The sequence below is a fragment of the Papaver somniferum genome, unplaced genomic scaffold, assembly GCF_003573695.1.
Source record: "Papaver somniferum cultivar HN1 unplaced genomic scaffold, ASM357369v1 unplaced-scaffold_21, whole genome shotgun sequence".
In the NCBI taxonomy this organism is placed as follows: domain Eukaryota; kingdom Viridiplantae; phylum Streptophyta; class Magnoliopsida; order Ranunculales; family Papaveraceae; genus Papaver; species Papaver somniferum.
This window is the reverse complement of record NW_020631041.1, coordinates 3,685,241-3,703,047: the sequence shown is the minus strand read 5'-3', so window position 1 is coordinate 3,703,047 and position 17,807 is coordinate 3,685,241. Positions and strand designations below refer to the sequence as shown.

The window sequence follows — 17,807 nt, the reverse complement described above, 5'->3', positions numbered from 1 at the left end:
GTGTCACTAAAAATAAATAAATCTATCCTCTGTTGGAAATGTTCTAAGGGGTATATTCTAAGTTTTTAGGGTCTAATTTTTGGCACATCTAAAATTATATTAAATCAATTCAACAGATTGACGTTTTCACGTGTCAAAAACATACTAGTTCATTTTCATTATCCAAAAAAATATTAATTCATATTCTTTATCCACTTAAAACATACCTCTCAGGTATTTTTACAAAGAACAGAAAAAGGAGGGGGACTAGTTCATTTTCATTATCCGAAAAAAATATTAATTCATATTCTTTATCCACTTAAAACATACCTCTTAGGGGTATTTTTACAAAGAAAAGAAAAAGGATGGGTACGTAGATATTCCTCCCATTTACCTTCTAGCTTATAGATCGGACAAATCCAAAAAACATCAGGGCAACCCTGTCTTCTGATGGGCCGTAGTAACAGCCACAATCTAACCTCAAACAACACGAATGAAATGACCAACACAAAAGCAAGAACCACAACAGTTTTCTCCAGCGCAAGAAGGTTCATTCAGTGGCATGGCAGGGGTGGATCTACCTTGCGCCCACTGGCACAAGGGCTGTTGCCCCCACTAACTTTGTGCCTTTCAGACTTTCAGTAATGTACACAACTGGGCCGTAGATACGTCATTTGACCTATCGTGTACTAATCAGTCAGTCTCATCTAGTGTAATAAGTTCGGTTTGTGTACAGTAGAAGCATGGGCTTAAACATGTATTCCATTATATGAAAAGAAACAGGTTACAGAGGATTTACAAAAAGACGATTTCTTGGTGATCAGAAAGAGAGAAAATGGAACAACTTGTTGAGGCTTCAAAGGAAGTGAGAAGAATCAACAGGCAAAGCAGATTCCCGTGCTTTCGAAAGACTTTCCTCTTCGTGTATCAGCGTGAAAATAAGAACGGTCATTTTGAGCTAAAGCCAATGTCAATCACGATCTTAACTAATGGGATGATACTGATCAGAGACGCGCTTTGGAGGTATCTTGCGGAGAATGAAAAGCAACAGTGCAGATGGAATAATCTCTACCAGCTGAAAATGAGAAAAACATACACAATCATAAATTCCGTTTTTATGTGATCTGCGTGCTTTAGACTCGTAAGGGTTGATTTTTGTATGCCTTCGTATAAGGGGACAATGCCACACAAGTCTGACCATTCAGGTGCTTCAGAATGTAACTAACGTCCCATAAGAGCCACAACTACGATTTGCAACCTAACTTACAAGTGGCTGAAAATGTTTACAATCATCCCGAGAATGGGGAAGTCAGGTGCTTCCCACAATCTGACTGGACGATGGTTTAAATGGGTACCCGAATTAGTTGATAATAGGTTTCCTACCTTAGAAGTGAATACATTTGCATTCACACCAAGCAGGATGAATACTTCCTGCTTTCCTGACACTCACTTGTTCAAAGACCCAAAAAGTAGAATAAGGGAAACAGAGAGAAACAACAACTAACCAAGTAATAGAACAAGTTTAGCATAGGATGGTTGAGAACATCAAGGCTGACATCCTTGTCAAATGCAGTAACCATTACCTGCAATACAAACCACAAAATACTTGAATCCTCCATATTGAACTTGAATCGTTGCTAAAAGTAAGATCAAGATTAACTAATGCTGTGAGAACCAAATTCAATTTCTGGCTTTCAGCACACACGGAAGACTTACCACAATGCACCTTATCAAGAAACAAGTGCAACATATCCCAGTGACAAAGCCAACCTGCCAAGAAGACATGTTAAAAATCCATAATGTGTGCTATCCTGGCAAAGAATGACGCGAATGTACTGTGGTATCTAGTATTTTATAAACATAGAACATGAATTAATTCCAATATTTGAAGACATGAATGTTCTTAAAGTTCTTGAAACCGATACAAAGTCTAGAAGCTTTTAAATAAACTATGTCCCGTCGCAATCACATAGAAGTGACATAAATAGTTTTTATTTTTCTACGTTCAATCAAGCATAAAAGATACAACGATAATTAAGACTTCTAAATAAGTACCTCATTCAATTTGTTCCGACGACCTTTCGATTCAATTGGGAAGCGCCTCAACAAGTAAAATAGCCTAAAACAAGAATACAGATTGACAAATGCTACCCCGACAAAGCAATTTAACAATTTATTAAGTAGATCCGATCCTCCACGTTAAAGATTAGTTCATACCTCCCGCCATATAACAAGAATCCCAGAGCAGCAAAGAATGAAATAGCTGCACAGAGTATATACTTGTCAGCACTGGAGCACAACTAAAAAACTTCAGTTTTCCTAAAACGGATAATTATACTGTTCACTCGTACTCATAAACAAGCATTTAACTAAATGGAATTTGCATCACATTCTGAAGGATAAAGTGCTGAATACGCATAAAGCTCCACCAAGAAATAAAGTCTCAATCAGAATTACTAGGATTTCGAGATAGTTTGACAGCAAGAAAAATAAAGAATAATAACCTGATAAAAATAGCTTGGCAATTTCTATGGAGACAGGACTTCGAGATAGTTTGACAGCAAACCAAATGCATATCTATCACCACATAACAAATGAAAGTTAGAACAGTAATCTCAGATCAGACAAGAAAAACGAGATAAATTTTTAGTTACCAACCAGCTTTCCATTGTGAATAAAAATTTACAAAAAGAAAGAATGAAAGAACAGAGATTTCTCACATCACCTGTATCAAGTATACAATTCCATTGATTGTCAAGTAAGCAGGCCTCAATTTATCTATAGGAAGGCTCCTCGCCTGGGGAGAAATGTGGAAAGAAATAAAATATGAATCTAAATCCACCATCAGACAGAGTAGTTACACATACCAATAATAAACTAAATAGAAGTACCTGATGGTATATCTCTGCCCAAAATAAAACCAGCAGTGTATACGTCGAGAAAAAAAGAAGACTAGGAAGATCCAAGAGTGCCATTTCCAGGACCTACATGAAAATGGTTGTTTCAGACACATACACTAAAAATAACACGGTAGCTTAATCAACAATCTGATGCATCAAACAATGAAAACTAGGAACCAAGTGACTCATGCTCAACAGTATCCACATAACCATGAAACAAGCTATGAAGATTCAATTGATATCAATCGACGTAATTCCACAGCATGAAATGTGTTTCAGACATTCAAAGGAAAAACAAACTTACTTTTGGTTTCACTAGAAACACGCGATGGTAGAATCCGAAAAGGACAGCGCGCACTAGCAACATGCAAAAAACCCATATAAGATAGGAGATACAATTCCACGAAATAAATGTGAATAGAACTAAAAACAAGCATAACCCTATCCTTACATCCATTAACAATAAAGTTCATCAAGTGGAAAACTTTTTGTGTTGTCCAACCAAATTCAGGTACTCTCATTTGAATGCGGAAAAGTTGCACCTGCAAATTAGAAAACCAAAAATTGCCACAATGTTACAAACTTCAAAGGAAAAATGCAGCATATACCGAATCGAGGTTGATGAACTACTAAACACTAGGATTTAATCCCTAATGCGAATCAACTACTCATCAAAGAGCTAAATATCAAGTCACCAAACATTGCATTGGTGTAATAAACACACTGGCCATCCCTTTCAAAAAAATCTTCGCCAGATGAATGCCAATTCAAGCTTTCAACTGACGAAAACAAACAATTATTGAAGATAACCTTAAACTGCACCACTAAATTCCCAAATTACAGTGATATCATCCGCTCCAGCTTTTCATATGCAATCCTAGAGGAGCAAGCATGATTCTACAATATTCCAATCCAGAACCTTGCAAATCTAATTCCGAGATTAATACTAACCCTAAAGCTGATTACTCTTACACTCAATAATGAAATTCATCTAATACCCTAATATTCCCAAAACCATTATAATCAGCTACAGTACATGCTCTAATTCAGAATCTGTATCGTGTCTATCTATACAAAAATGAAAGAAAATCTCTATTAATTCCCATTACTGTCTACACATTTTATGTTGTTATCTATAACCCTAAACCTTCACAATTTGATCCAAAAATTTCAAAAAATAAAATCAAGAAAATCTTAAAATTTCAACAATAATCAAATGAAAGAGAAAAGAAGAGACGGACGGAACTAACCAGGGCAATGATGGAAATGAGAGCATAAGAAACACAAAGAGAGTAGAAAACAGCATCCTCCATTTCTCTATTCTCTTTTTCCTCCATTTCATTCTTCCATCTCCACAACAACAACCCACCAAATCCTCCAACTCCTTCTCTGAAATAACTACCAGTGTATTCATCCTTCAACAACATTTTCAGTGACGTCACCATTTAATTTGAATTTCTACAGAAAGAATCCAGAGAGAGAATCAGAAATGGAGATATGTTTGTTTGTTTGTTTGTTTATTCACAGAAGAACAAAGTTGGTTTTTGAGATCGGTGAAGGAGGGGAAGAAGAAGACACGTGGGTATCAACAAAGTCCGACACTTATATTTGGTGTTGTGCCACGTGTGTTTTCCACAACGGCCGGGTTTGCCAGAGTGGCGAAGTTGTTCTTTGTTTGTGCGCAAAGGGTAAAAATAAAAATGCTTGGGAGTTTCTTGTTTCCCGAGTAGGGCTGCATATGAGTCGATTTGGGTCGGTTTTGGCCTCACCCACCATCCAACCCACTGATGGCGGGTAACAGAAGTTGTCACCCGCAACCAACCCAACATCATAATTGGTCGGTTTTCACCCGACCCACATTATGGCGGGTTTGGTCGGGTGGGTGGTGGGTTACCCACCATAAAATAAAATGACATTACAGATTTAGAAAAAAGAACAGAGTTCAATTGTTCAAAGCTAACAATGAAAAGGAACAGAGTTCAATTGTTCAAAGCTCAAAAGATAAAAGAGTGCATTACTATTGAGTATTGCCTACTATACTAAAGCCTAGTATGTAAATTAGTTACAATAACAAATATGAACTCAGAAAGATCAAGCTACTGACAATGACCCTTGGCGTCATTACCTTGTCTAAGCCAATAGGAATCAATCATCTATGACGATGGAAGAAGCAGCAAGGTCACCGAATAGCTCTGCAAGCGAAATGAACAATTAGAATGAATGAATGAAAGGGTAGATGAATTTCTTGAAACAAGTAAAATAGCTCTGCAAGCGAATGATGAAAATATGGAGTTAAAGAAGCAAAAGGCTAATCTTGGTGAAGATTACTTTTGGACTGATTACATGTCATTGCCATTTTACTCAAAATGTGAGTTCTAAATTGGAAAACAGATATGGTTTTAAAGTAGTTTAACTCTTAATGATGCTTATAGTTTATGTTGGATCTAAGGGATGGTGTGTGTTAGCTTATTTTAGTTCAGTTCACATGGATGAAGAGAATTACGACAACCCTTATGAATTTGATCCTTGGAGGTGGCAGCAACAGGTATGTTAATTCACATATGTTTAGATGATTATGTTTGGTTAATTAAATTCAAATGAAGTCCACTAATCAATATTCCAATGTGCTCAGTACTTTTTGAACATGTATGCTAATCATTTACGCAGAGCTAAAGTACCATAAATGTTGAATCAAATTATATTGGCTTAATCAAATAAAAACAATAGAGCCAAGGAAAATTTAGACATACCAGACTCAGCGATATCAATCTCCTCCTCCTCGACTCCAAGAGTAGATGAATCCATGTCTATTGGTGTTCGTAACCAATTTTGTAACAAAATTAAGGCCTCAAATGTCTTGGGCTTTAAGGAGCTTCGAAAAGGATCCAAAATTCTTTTTTCGGTACTAAATGTTGATTCTGAAGCAACGGAAGAAACGGGAATAGCAAATATATCTTTATCCATAAGTGGCAAAATGTCAAACCTCGCAGCATTTACCTTCCACCATTGTAATATATCAAAAGTAGCATTTTCATTGGTGAGTGTGTAGATCGGTTCAGCCAAGTACCTTTGTACCTCAGATCTCCCATTGTCCTCCACATTACTCAATTAATGCTTTCGTTTATTCCTTCCCGCCATATACTTGGCCTTGCTAGAAATAGTACTTCCAAAACTCGAAGAACTTTTAGTAGAAGTAGAATAGTCTCGCCCATAGATTCTGATGAAGATACTGCACATCTAACATTTTCTGCTTTATAAGATGCAAACAGCTCCACAAAATTTTTCAGAACTTCTTCAACCCATTTTTCTACAAGTTTTTTCTTCATTGTTGGGCCATAATGCACAATTAAATCTTCAACAGTCACAAATAATCCATGTTCTTTCTCTCATGGATCAAGAAGTACATCCATAAACATCAACGAATTCATCTTTCGGTATGTTCCCCAATATTTGTTGTACTTGAGCAACATTACAGCACCCATGTGGCTTAAGAAAGGGTCCTCATGTGTATTTTTACATTCTTCTAATTCTTGACGAACAGTACCAAGTTCCAATAAGAAAGAATGAGAAGTAACATAAGTAGAAGCTGAAAATGCAACAGTTGCTTCATAAAATACGTGTAGAAACTTAATCAGAACTCTCGCATTGCACCAATCGTATCGTTCAGGAGCATGCACTTTTGGCCTGTTTTTTTTCTTGGCTTTCCTGACAGCAGCAGAATCTTCTTCTTCAGTAGTATCAAGTTCTTCTTCATTGTCTGATTCTAGATCATAATCAGCATCAAGATCAACAGTGTCATCACCATCACCCATAATATTATCTGGTACTGGAATATCAAAGCAAAACTATTCACAAAATTCCTTATCCAACTCACGTAGCCTTTCAAATGCCTTTTCATATCTTTCAGCAGCAACAAGCATTAAGTAAGTAGAATTCCACCGCGTTCTCACATCTAATATCAGATCCTTTTTACAATCTATTCTTTCCGACTCAGCAGCCTCCGTAAACCTTTTATATCTTGCGGGAGATTTCGTGACATATTTTACCACTTCCCTGATCCTGAGAAGTGATGTATGATACTTCTTCATACCGTCCTTCATAACAAGTGCAAGTACGTGAGCCGCACATCGAACATGTAAATGTTTAGCTCCGAGTAATGCAGAACCCCAACTCTGAACTCTCTTCCTCAAATAGTCAACAACAACTTTATTTGCAGACGCATTATCAAGCGTCACAGTGAAAACCTTTTCAAGTCCCCAGTCTAGCAAACATTTCGCCAAAGCCTCTCCAATTTTTGTACCTTCATGGCTATCAATCAAGCAAAAACAGATAATTCTTTTATGTAGTTTCCAGTGATAATCAATGAAATGTGCAGTCACTACCATATAATTGTAATTCTGCGATGACGTCCAAGTATCAGTAGTAAGGCACACTCTTACCTTGTTTGCTTTGAAATAACTTTTCAGATTAACCTTCTCTGTCAAAAACAGCTTGCACACATCACGCTATATTGTCATACGACTTGGAAGCTTAAATCGAGGCTCAAGATACTTACAAAAAGCTATAAAACCTTCACCTTCAACAATTCTAAAAGCCATTTCATCGGTAACGATAAATCTAATCAGCGCTCTCTTGCACGCATCTTGAGAAAAAGACACCCCAACCAACTGTGGTTCCTCTCCAAGCTTGCAAGGCTGGAAGTCAAGTGTTTGTTGTCCGTCAGCTCTAGCCTCATTCATTTCATTCTTATACTTCTGACATTTATCCAAATGATGTTGGAGATTAGAAGTCCCATGTTTCTTACCATCCAAATTTTTCTTACCAATATTGTAATTAGCCTTTTTGCAATATTTACATTTCTCTCTCTCACCATTTTCATAAATATCATAGTGACCCCATACCTTTGATCTCTTCACACTAGCATTAGGATTATTAGCTAATGTTTCACCTGCGGCACAAGCATGTGAAGGTTCAGAAGCTGGTGTAGATGAGCCAGCGGTACTCCCTGTCCCTGCTGATGGTCCATGCACTTTTCCAGAACGCGGTGGACGTGTAGGGGGAGGTCCCATTTGTGATGCCACTCCATGTATAATTGGAAGATTAGAAGCAGAATCATCTTCTGAGATTTCAACCATGGTAACCTGCACAAAAGAAACAAGTTACATCGGTAAAACACATTACAATCAAACACCATACTAACACCATACTCAATTGAATATTTGCAACAATTGAAAGTACTAACACCATACTGAATTGAACACCATACTCATGAATTAGTTCAAATACCAAATAAATTAACTAGGTTCTGAACATAAATGAGAACTAAGATTGATTTAAAATTTAAAATCAAACTAACGGTTCTGAACATAAATGAGTAATTCCAAATACTCATTGTTGCATCTTAGAAGAATAATAACACCTCTAAAAACACATAAACATTAACAACGAGGTCCACAGTAAGACTTCTCCCTGATATTATCATTTATACAAACAAGTTGTATTCGTATCATCTAACTATCTCAATGAATCAGTAAAATAAGCAAAACCAATTTGGGTTTCTCAATAACCATCCCAAAGAATTCTTAGAATCTACTGATTAAACTCTTCATTACTGAGTTATAACATCATACCAATTCATTCCAAACTGAAATTAAAAAACAACACCCTAAACAGATAAACCCTAAATTGAAAATTACAAGAAATCACATCATCAAAAAATTACAAGTTTACAGCGGTTCCTAATCTTACCTTCCGTTATTGGTTTGCTTCTGGTGATGCCGATGATCCACAAAGAGAATCTGAGAGTCTGAGACTAAGCGAAGAAAAAAGAATGGAGTCTGTCTGAGACTCTGAGAAGGAGAGAAGAGGCCGCGGAAGAGAAGGGTTCGTGAAAAATGCGATTAGGTTAGGTCTTTTATTCATCAATTCAACGGCTGTGATAATTCATTCTAAGTTAGGATTAGATAATCTAAGGGTCAGGAATCCTATGTTAGTTTTGGGCGGGTGGGTGGGTCGGTTCGGGTGACGGAAGTTTCTACCCGCAACCGACCCAAGATAGGTGGGTTCTGGCGTGTCTCACCCATAGTCGACCCATGCCTAGGTGGGTTGAATCGGGTGCGGGTATTTTTTTTCGGGTACGGGTAGGGTCGGCGGGTTGGGTCGGGTATGTGCAGCCCTACAATTAACACACCATCCAGTATTTGTTTTCCTTTAGTGAAAGCTCCCTGAAACTCAGACACTAGCTTATGCATAACCTTCTTCAACCTGTTATCTAACACTTTAGATAACACCTTATAAGCGATGCTAGTAAGCTCAATGGTCTATAATCCATAGGAGAACAAAAATCTTCTTTTTTAGGAATTAAAGTAATAAATGAACAATTCAACCTCCAATCCCAGGAGCCATATTTGTAAAACTCCTCCATCAAGTTCATAAAATTTTTCTTAATGATTGTCCAACACACCTTGTAAAACTCCATTGAGAACCCATCTGGACCTAGAGATTTTTTTTTCCCAAAATGATTCACCACATCAAAGATCTCCTCTTCAGTAAACTTCTTTTCCAACTCAACTCTCTCCACCTCAACAATACTTGAAAAATGTAAATTATCCAAAGTAAAAGAAAACTCATTCTTCTCAGAGAATAAACTCTCAAAGTAACTTCTCAAATTGGCTTTAATACTATCCTGATAAAAACATTCCACTCCTTCCACCTCAAGTTTAACTATAGTATTTCTCTTCTTTCTGGCATTTGCAATTCTATGGAAGTACGAAGTATTTGAGTCACCCCATTTGAACTCATTTTGTCTATCTCTAACCTACCACTTTCTTGCCTCCATAGCTTTTATATTCTTCAATCTTATCAAACACTTCATCCTCTCACCAAATTGTTCATCTGACAATTTATGAGTCTCTTCCATTTGAACCAATCAAATTTTTGAGTAAGTTCTTCTTTTTTCTTTTTAACTCCACCAAACTCCTTCCTGCTCCACTCCTTCAAAAAATACTTCAAGTTCTGTATCTTCTTAAAGTATACAAAACTAGCTTGTCCCTTAAACACAAAACACCCCACCATTCTGCCACCTTTTTGAGAAAATCCTTATGCACCAACCATCCATTCTCAAACTTAAAATAAGGCTTAGACTTAATATTAGGTTTAGTCACTAATGATGTAGTTTTAAAGTGTGGTAAGAAAGGGATTCGTTGCTCGGACTTTTATAAAGATTTGTGTTTAGTATTTTTCCTTTCTTAGTATTTTTCTTGTATTTTTTTTGTTCAGATTGTTATTGAAAAAAAAGTGAAAAGTGGAATACACAGCCACAAAGGTAAGTATAAAAACCCCAAGATTTTTTTTTTTATTATTGTATATAAGTAGATTTTTTTTTCTTTTTGTAAATATTTAAATTAGGAGTTTTTTGTACATAATTAGATTAGATTTCTTTCTATTTTATTTGTAAATATTGTATTATTTTATTTTAAAAAATACACGTTCACACACAGCAATTGCATCTTCCGGCACCGATTTTAGGAAAACTCGTGGTTTAGTATGGTGAATCCTCTGGGCGTTATCATCCGAAACACCACAAGCCTTAACCTCGTACCGTTGACCATTCTTTGACTGTAGGTATATTCTGCTTAAGGTAACCCGAGCCTACCAATTTTAGTCGACCCTGCATTTGCATGTGCATAGAAAATGTCGAGTTGGTATTATAAAGACCAATATTATGATTATTCGTCTGAGCATCGAAATGGACAATATCTGTACTATAACCGAAGCGTGGATAATATTTGGGACCACTACCGACCTTCTGAAGGTTATGGTTCTTACCATGGTGATCCCGATTACTATTCGCACGTCCACCAATCATACGATCGGGCAAATAACCAATATTATAATGAAAAAAATGAGAATTCTCCATCTTTAGAGGATTTAATCAAACAATTGCCACCAGTTCCTGATGAATATAAAACTCATTCCTTAGAAGATGCATTCAAACAGTTTCAACAAGTGACTGGTATATCACATAGTGATGAATATTCAAGTCTTTCTTTAGAGAATCACTTAAGAAGTTCAATGAAACTACACGTGAATCTGCGCGTCAATCTCGAATAAGCCTGGATAGAATGTGTGAGACTGTTAATAAGTATGTGGAACGATATGCACCTAAGGATATTTCTCATAATGAACTTGAATTCCAGAATAATGTTTCCAATCTTACCCTTGATAATACATATAATTATTCACCTAATTTAGAGGATGAGGTTAGATCTTTGGTCCAAATTTGATCTTTACTCCGTTCCACTGTGTTAGGATCTCATCCCATAAATTTGGTTATACTCGCCCACTGTGGATGCTCTAAGGCTAATTCGGAAAAAGCATGAACCTTGTATTATTTTCTATTTTTTATTTTCTTTTTCTTCCATTGAATTTGTCGGTGTTTTTTTTTTTCCTAGACGAACCTCAATGTGTTCTTCAAACGCAAAGAACACTGATAGCTGGGGAAAAAATCTAGCCGAATATAGTTCGGATTCTAACGGCAGGAAAACCTAATCACACCCAAACTATTTATCTATTACCAAAAGATTATATTTTATTTCTCAAAGTTTACAACCCAAAGCCTAAACTGAGAGATTGGAATTTGGACTATTCATAGTCCAAACACAATGAGAGATTTTAATTTGGACTATTCATAGGATAAGTTCAGTTTTCAGAATGTTTCAAAGTGTTAAGACAATATTTAAGGTATTGAAAAATATTTTGAAATTGATTGGGAAAAAAAGAAGAAGAGGAATTTTAGTTTTCCGAAGTAAATTGCAGATGTCTAACCTTAGTTCCAGAAGCAGAAACTTGAAGCGAAATTTATAAGCTACCTATAATATCATTTACCTTTCTGAACTACTGTTAAATCGGTGTATATTCTTATTTCTTTAAAGTTAGGGTCTTATTTGTATGAATATTTTTGGTTTCTGTGATTATTAGACTGCCAGAAGCAACAGATTTGGTAGAGCCAGTAGCATATCTGAAGAAGATTTTATCCTTAGATTTCCCTGTTGTCGTCTTCATTGGTGATAAGAGAATTGCTCAAACTTTTTTAAATATTTAGGCAAATGCATTGAGGTTCTCAAAGGAGGGCAACACTACTCATACGGTGTTGACATGGAATGATTAATTTAGGGAAATAAGTAACAATTAATTAGAAAATCTCAGCTGTCGTTAGGGCACGGGTGATTCCCTAGTGTTCTTATAAAGTCTTTATTAGGATCGATGTTTGAAACGTCAAATGGATGTCTGGATCGTGTCTATTCAGATCTAATTCCACACCCGAATTGCACCAACCCGTAGAACCAGTGAATCTCGACGAAATATCCAACATACAAGATTTATTTAGATCATGAGCAGACCTGAATGGAGCTCGCTTACACGGGTGAAGACCCGACGGGCCTCCAAACACCTTTCGCTCGTATAACGATCTGCATTAGAACGATTTTTTAGGGACCATGGTTTTTTTGGGGACCATGGTCTTATTAGACCAACCTCCCTATACTTATAAGGGGTGTCCTAAAGTTAGGTAAATACACATTTACCCTTTACTTTAATTTAAATTAAAACTAACCTAATAACTATATAAATCTAATCATATACATCTAATCTAAATAAATCTATTAACCAAAATCAAAATCAAAAACAAAATTTGGAGGGGAATCGAAATTTTTTAGTTTTGAAAAAAAAATTCTCTTCTTCTTCTCTTTTTCCTTGACGTTCCTCGTTCAATTGAAAAACCCATCAATCGTTTTTAATTCGTTTTCTGATAGGGTAAATTGAGTAGAAATCATCAAATGATTGGGTAAATTGAGTAGACATCATCAAAATATGGTTTAAATGGAAGTTAAAGTGGCATGTTCGGTTAAGAATAATTTAAAAAAAAAACTAGTTTTGTAACCGAACATTCTGAAACCAAGAACACTTCAGTTATCACGAATTTATTTTTTCGTAACCGAACTCCGAGTTCAGTTGGTTCGCAAAAAATAGTTAACCGAACTCCTCATTGAAAACCAATATATTGTGTTCGGTTGGTTCGCAAAAAATAGTTTTAACTGAACTCCTCATTTAAAACCAATATATTGTGTTCGGTTGGTTAGCAAAACATTCTAAAACTAGTTAGTAACCGAACTCTACCCATAATACAAAAAAAAAAAAAAAAACAATGTAACCGAACTGTGTTATTTTCCACTATATTGAGTTATGATTTAACCGAACTTTGCCTACTCTGTTCGGTTTGTTCGCAAAAAATCTTGACAAACCGAACTCTTCACTAATTGCATACATGTGGAGTTCGGTTAGATATGTTGTTGGGTTAAAGTTTGCGAACCAACCAAACATTACTATGTAAATCCTATAAACAAAGTTCGGTAACATGTCTGTTTACCGAAGGACTAAAACTTCCATTAAAGAGTGAGTTCGGTAACCTGCGTGTTTGGAAGAAGTAACCGAACTGCACTTTCAGATGAGTTCGGTAACCTGTTTTTCACATAAGGTAACCAAACAAGCCCAAATCTACTTTAAAAATTTACAGTTTTTTGAAAATTTGGAACAATTTAACCAACATTATCTAAGTTTGAAGCACACCTGGGTACCCAAATGCCCTTCCTCCGGTTGTGGTTGGTAAAATCCATCGTTTTTCATGTTTTCCTTCTTCATCTTCTCTAACTTTACCCTCTCAATAATTCTACTTCTTTTAAAAAAAAAACCATCTGATATTTTAATCTCACTAATTATCTTTAACTTAATCATCTCACTAATCATTACACTAACTATTATTAATACTAACTACTCATTACCCAAAATTAATTAGAAGGGTAATTTAGGTATTTATATAAATATCTGGATAAGGGGTGACCTAGATTTACTTCTAATGTCTTTACCCAAAATAAAACCATGGTCGCCAAAAAATAGTTACTGCATTAACTGAGTGGAATGAGTCATGGGCAGGCCTGAGTGGATCTCTATTACACGAATTATTACTCGATGGGCCTCCAAACACCATCTCGTCCATATAATGACCCACACCAGAGTTCAAGTTTTCCTTACCGGCAAAGATAGCTAGAGAACCGGTCGTTTTTGTTGCTCGATCAGTATTGAGAAGTGGATTTTCCAACCAAACTGAGTTGTCTCCAACACGTGACATGCGTGATATTTTCCAAACTCTTCTCACCTTCCAGCTCTGATGAAGAAGAATGTGCATTATTCTATGAGTTATACTCGTTAGGGATGACCACCAAAGATTTCAGTTTTGGGCCTTAATAAATTAATGTTTGAGTTTTTTTATTAATTGTTTTTTTTTAGTCTCCAACAAATTCAATTTGCATTCATTAATTATAACAGTATCTTTAGTAATCAAATCCTCAACTTCAGACAATCATCCTTACATACTAGGTAAGCGAGCAATAAACTGCGCCACAAACCTTTTTTGGATCAATTTTTTCTTTTGGACCGATTTTTTCATCAATTTCTTGCGTTAACATTTGCATTTTTTATGTTTCTTTTAATATAACAAGTAGTGAGCACGTGCATTGCACGTCGACAACACTATTTTTACATATTTTGCATATAATTTGGTGACGCTTTGACACCACATGTTATACTCATTCCCTTTCAAAAAAAAGTAATACTTTCATTTGTTTTCTTTTTAATTTTTCCTTAAAAAGAAAAAGTATCACTTTTGCTGAAACATATATATAGTACTTTTCATCCGAAAACTAATTGTTGCTTTTTTTTATATGTTTATGAATCAATCAACTGTTTTTATACGTTTTCAAAATTTATTCTTAAACTATGTCTAACGCATAATCATGACTAACTTATTAGGGAAAACATACAAAATTTTGGAGAAATATAAAAAAATTTATAAATAAAATTTGATACTACTATTCATATTTATTGCGAAGAAAATTTGAAGAGCTTTCTGAATACATAAAATTCACAAAAATTTATCGTGTAGTTCGAAATATACGAAGATTTTAAATATTTCTTCACCAGGCTTCCCGTTTGATCGATTTATATCTTTGTACTTTGTTTTCATAAAAATAGTAATGTCGTAAATTCTGAATTTTAATCATTTCAAAAATAAGCCCTTGTAAATATTCTATATACCACTCCTTTAAACTCTGAAGACTGATAGAATATGAAAATCTAATGATCCAACGCCTAATAACAATAGTTCCGACGCCTAATAACAATAGTTCCGACCGATAGAATGTGAAAATCTAATGATCCAACGCCTAATAACAATAGTTCGGATGGAAATCTATTTCTAAAATTTACTGGTAGAATTTTAAAGTTCCAAAGATCAAACGACTATATTTACTTGAGTTTATAATTCCTTGTTGTTATTAAAAGGTGGAGATATTTTAATTTTTCCTTTCCTCAGTAATGTGATCATCTCAGCTTCATTCGTGGTACAAACAAACAAATGCAAAGGTTTTTGGCCTATGAGAATTGAGAAATTTTAATGATGAAAGCATATCCCCATAACCTCATTGTTGAGTATGGTTATGGGTTGGCCCTTAGTAGTCATCCAGGATGCGCATACTCCTTCGCCTTTTTTCCTTTTTACCGCAACTTCCCTTATGTGCATCTTCCCATATAAACATTTTTTTTATGAAAATACATGAAAAATCCTAATAATAGAATGTAATAATTTTATAGTCAAGAATAATCTATTTATAGAAATTTCTTACACTAAAATCATATATAAATACCGTTGCAGCTTACAATCAACTTTATAGTTAGCTTCAAACAAGAAAAAAAAACTTTGTAGTATTCGAAATAAAAGAAGAAACCGAAGGAGAGAACAATCATGTTTGGGAAGGGTACGTTCAATAACTAACTAGTGCTAATTGTCGTTATCATTATTATTATTCTTTTCTTTTTTTTAATGAATCAATCATTTTTTAACTAAATTTCTTTATTGATTCTGTTTTTTTTATGGATCAATCGTTTTAACCAAATATACATGCACCATGTTGCGAGTACATCATAATGAGTGATCATGCAACAAGCTTAAGATCTCACCATGATTTTGTAATCTTATTTATTTTTGGTTGCTTCCAGGGAGGAAGAATATAGATTTCAAGAATTACAAGGGATTAAAGCCCACAAAAATCAACAACAAGGAAGGTGAAGAAGAGTTTTACGGATACGTCTATACCGGAAAGTACCTGAACAATGGAGAACCTATCGATTTCGAAAACAATCATGGACAACTTCCAAATTTCGGAACCCACAAACCTGTTGAGCAGTATGTTCACATGCATCATCCACCCATTAATTATGGCTATACCGGCAAGTACCTAAACAATGGAGAACCTATCGATTTCAAAAACAATCATGGACAATTTCCGAATTTCGGAACCCACAAACCTGTTGAGGAGTATGTTCGTATGCATCATCCACCCGTTAATACTGGACGATCATATCGTGCAGATTGGGGAAAGTTTTCTTTATTTCAGGGGTTCTAGTATAGTTATGGATTTGAGGAAGCAAGATCTCTTTATTTTTCAGGTTTTAGTATAATTTGTCTGGTCATGGACCATTGTATTTTTCTCGGCTTATTTTAAATATAACCCTCACTTTTATTAACGACAGCTCATTTTATGTATAAAAAATTTAAAGTGCCGGTACAAACAGCCACCCAACCACATAGATGATTATTATTATTATTGTCATGTAACCCTGCTATTTAATAACTTTAAAATAAAGTCTCTTCCTCCCAAAATATTGGATCACCTTTTTTTTTTTTTTTTTTTGTGCAAAACGTAATAAGCTAAACTCAGACGCGATGAATTTGAGGGCAAAAATAAAGAAGAAAACATCCCGTCATACACCTCCGTCCTTATTGAGGCCTTGGGTCCTTGTTGTTCTCGTTTTTGGAAAGGACTGAGATGCGATTCTCTTTTCCTAATGTGTTTCTGTTTCTAGAAACTTATAGGAAAGTCAGTTCCAGTAGGCGTGGATAATTTATCATGGAGTATTTTGAAGCCTAGAAAAGATGCTGCTCCATCTGATAAGGAGGCTGATACGGAGCTTCAGAGCAAGCTCAATGTCGCACTCTCTGTGATTCATGAGTGTTTCGAGCCCATTAAAGAACCAGGTACAAAGACAGATCTTGTCCAAGATGTTCTTTTCAACAACACGTCAAGGCTTAACCGACTGAACTTTTGGGGATTTTACACTGTGATCTTAGAGGAGGAGGATGAGCTCATCTCTGTTGCAACAGTTAGGATACATAACGAAAAGGTTGCAGAAGTACCACTTGTTGGTACGCGTCTCCATTATCGTTATCAAGGGATGTGCAGTATTCTGTTTGGTGTTCTAGAGCAGAAGCTCAGGGAATTAGAAGTTGAGAGGCTGCTTTTACCAAAGGAAGTTGAGAGACTACTTCCTTTGGTTTCTCTAAGATGACAAGTTCTGAGAGATCAGAATTTTTACAGTACACTTTCCTGGATTTCCCGGATACCACAATGTGCCAGAAAATCTTAAGGATGCCACCTGCAGAGAAACCAACACTGGAACCAACATATGGAAACACTATCATTCCGGAAGCAGTGAAAGTCAAAGAGCAACAGCAAGTAGAACTTGGCGTCAATAATGTTTCCGACTCAGGTGTGACAGCTCCTCCACTGGATCTGACGGAAGCACTGCAACATGAGGCTGAGGAAACATCGCATAACAGTGAGCCATGTATGACTAAGAAGTGCTTGTTGGAAGGTTCTAATGACAAATAGCAGGATTATCCATGCTCGCAGGGCACAACAATACCAGATGAGAAGTCTGTGTTGGTAGTTTACAATGAAAACCAGCAGAAAAAATGAGGGGCCTGTGTCAAGTTACTCGCGCAAGAAACATATCAAGTCATTGTTAGAGCTGACA

The 17,807-nt window shown here is 35.7% G+C and overlaps 3 protein-coding genes across 3 annotated transcripts; 2 read left to right on the top strand and 1 right to left on the bottom strand.

Annotated features, from left to right (window-relative positions):
- Positions 1-626: 626 nt before the first annotated feature.
- Positions 627-4,423, bottom strand: LOC113340252 (tobamovirus multiplication protein 1-like). Its single transcript, XM_026585461.1, has 11 exons — positions 4,130-4,423; positions 3,331-3,421; positions 3,184-3,236; positions 2,871-2,963; positions 2,705-2,776; positions 2,484-2,556; positions 2,197-2,242; positions 2,035-2,098; positions 1,696-1,749; positions 1,485-1,562; positions 627-1,054 (listed from the first exon to the last, which is right to left on the bottom strand). The coding sequence occupies exons 1-11, from the start codon at positions 4,322-4,324 to the stop codon at positions 962-964; spliced, it is 912 nt and encodes a 303-aa protein (XP_026441246.1). The 5' UTR covers positions 4,325-4,423; the 3' UTR covers positions 627-961.
- An 11,269-nt stretch (positions 4,424-15,692) lies between these two features.
- On the top strand, positions 15,693-16,550 carry LOC113339962. Its single transcript, XM_026585177.1, has 2 exons — positions 15,693-15,748; positions 15,990-16,550. The coding sequence occupies exons 1-2, from the start codon at positions 15,736-15,738 to the stop codon at positions 16,394-16,396; spliced, it is 420 nt and encodes a 139-aa protein (XP_026440962.1). The 5' UTR covers positions 15,693-15,735; the 3' UTR covers positions 16,397-16,550.
- A 166-nt stretch (positions 16,551-16,716) lies between these two features.
- On the top strand, positions 16,717-17,339 carry LOC113339451 (increased DNA methylation 1-like). Its single transcript, XM_026584720.1, has 2 exons — positions 16,717-16,785; positions 16,857-17,339. The coding sequence occupies exons 1-2, from the start codon at positions 16,717-16,719 to the stop codon at positions 17,337-17,339; spliced, it is 552 nt and encodes a 183-aa protein (XP_026440505.1).
- The last annotated feature ends 468 nt before the right edge of the window (positions 17,340-17,807 follow it).

Excerpts from the sequence above, each read along its gene's own strand:
- LOC113340252 (XM_026585461.1), bottom strand. The coding sequence starts at position 4,324 with ATGGTGACGTCACTGAAAATGTTGTTGAAGGATGAATACACTGGTAGT. Across the intron at positions 3,237-3,330 it reads GAACTTTATTGTTAATGGAT|TGCGCGCTGTCCTTTTCGGA; the intron begins GTAAGGATAGGG and ends GCATGTTGCTAG. Across the intron at positions 1,563-1,695 it reads TCTTGATAAGGTGCATTGTG|GTAATGGTTACTGCATTTGA; the intron begins GTAAGTCTTCCG and ends TTTGTATTGCAG.
- LOC113339451 (XM_026584720.1), top strand. The coding sequence starts at position 16,717 with ATGAATTTGAGGGCAAAAATAAAGAAGAAAACATCCCGTCATACACCT. Across the intron at positions 16,786-16,856 it reads CGTCCTTATTGAGGCCTTGG|AAACTTATAGGAAAGTCAGT; the intron begins GTCCTTGTTGTT and ends TTCTGTTTCTAG.